An 862-nucleotide genomic window follows, 5' to 3' on the forward strand; every position below is an offset into this window, starting at 1 on the left:
GATGTGTGGTAATTGGACCATACACTGGTATTACAATGCTGAAAGTAGGCGTTGTCAAAGATTTTATTATGGTGGTTGTGATGGCAACAGAAATAGATTTGATTCTCAAGTCGAATGTCGTAGTCGCTGTGCTTATAATCAAATTGATAGACGGCCTCAAGGTACATAACTCTGCATTCTGGCATGATTTAGTCCAAAGTTGTACAATAACCTTTTTAAGATAAAATTAATCATTTGCTATGTAGAATTTTCTAGATAGCTTAGATTTCTGTCTACCTGAATAAAAGGTTCTTTCAGCTAACCTTAAGGTGTACAACATGATTTTTAACTGAATTGAGCATGATAGAATGTATATATATGTTGATTTTTAATAACAAAAGTGAGCATGAGTGTTCTAATATATGATATATTTCAAACATTACAAACTAATAAACCATATCATTATCTTTTATAATACTTCCAAACTAATAGACCATATCATTATCATATACAATACTTCCAAACTAATAGACCATATCATTATCATATACAATACTTCCAAACTAATAGACCATATCATTATCATTTACAATACTTCCAAACTAATAGACCATATCATTATCATTTACAATACTTCCAAACTAATAGACCATATCATTATCATATACAATACTTCCAAACTAATAGACCATATCATTATCATTTACAATACTTCCAAACCAATAGACCATATCATTATCATATACAATACTTCCAAACTAATAGACCATATCATTATCATTTACAATACTTCCAAACTAATAGACCATATCATTATCATTTACAATACTTCCAAACTAATAGACCATATCATTATCATATACAATACTTCCAAACTAATAGA

At 28.7% G+C, this 862-nt stretch overlaps 1 protein-coding gene across 1 annotated transcript; it reads left to right on the top strand.

Moving 5' to 3' along the window:
• Position 1: 1 nt before the first annotated feature.
• LOTGIDRAFT_149054 (hypothetical protein) lies at positions 2-169 on the top strand (the record flags this gene model as incomplete). The annotated part of the gene is made up of 1 exon (XM_009051852.1): positions 2-169. One exon carries the CDS (start codon positions 2-4, stop codon positions 167-169), a length of 168 nt encoding a protein of 55 aa, XP_009050100.1.
• Positions 170-862: the final 693 nt, after the last annotated feature.

Source organism: Lottia gigantea (assembly GCF_000327385.1).
Source record: "Lottia gigantea unplaced genomic scaffold LOTGIsca_17148, whole genome shotgun sequence".
Lineage (NCBI taxonomy): Eukaryota > Metazoa > Mollusca > Gastropoda > Lottiidae > Lottia > Lottia gigantea.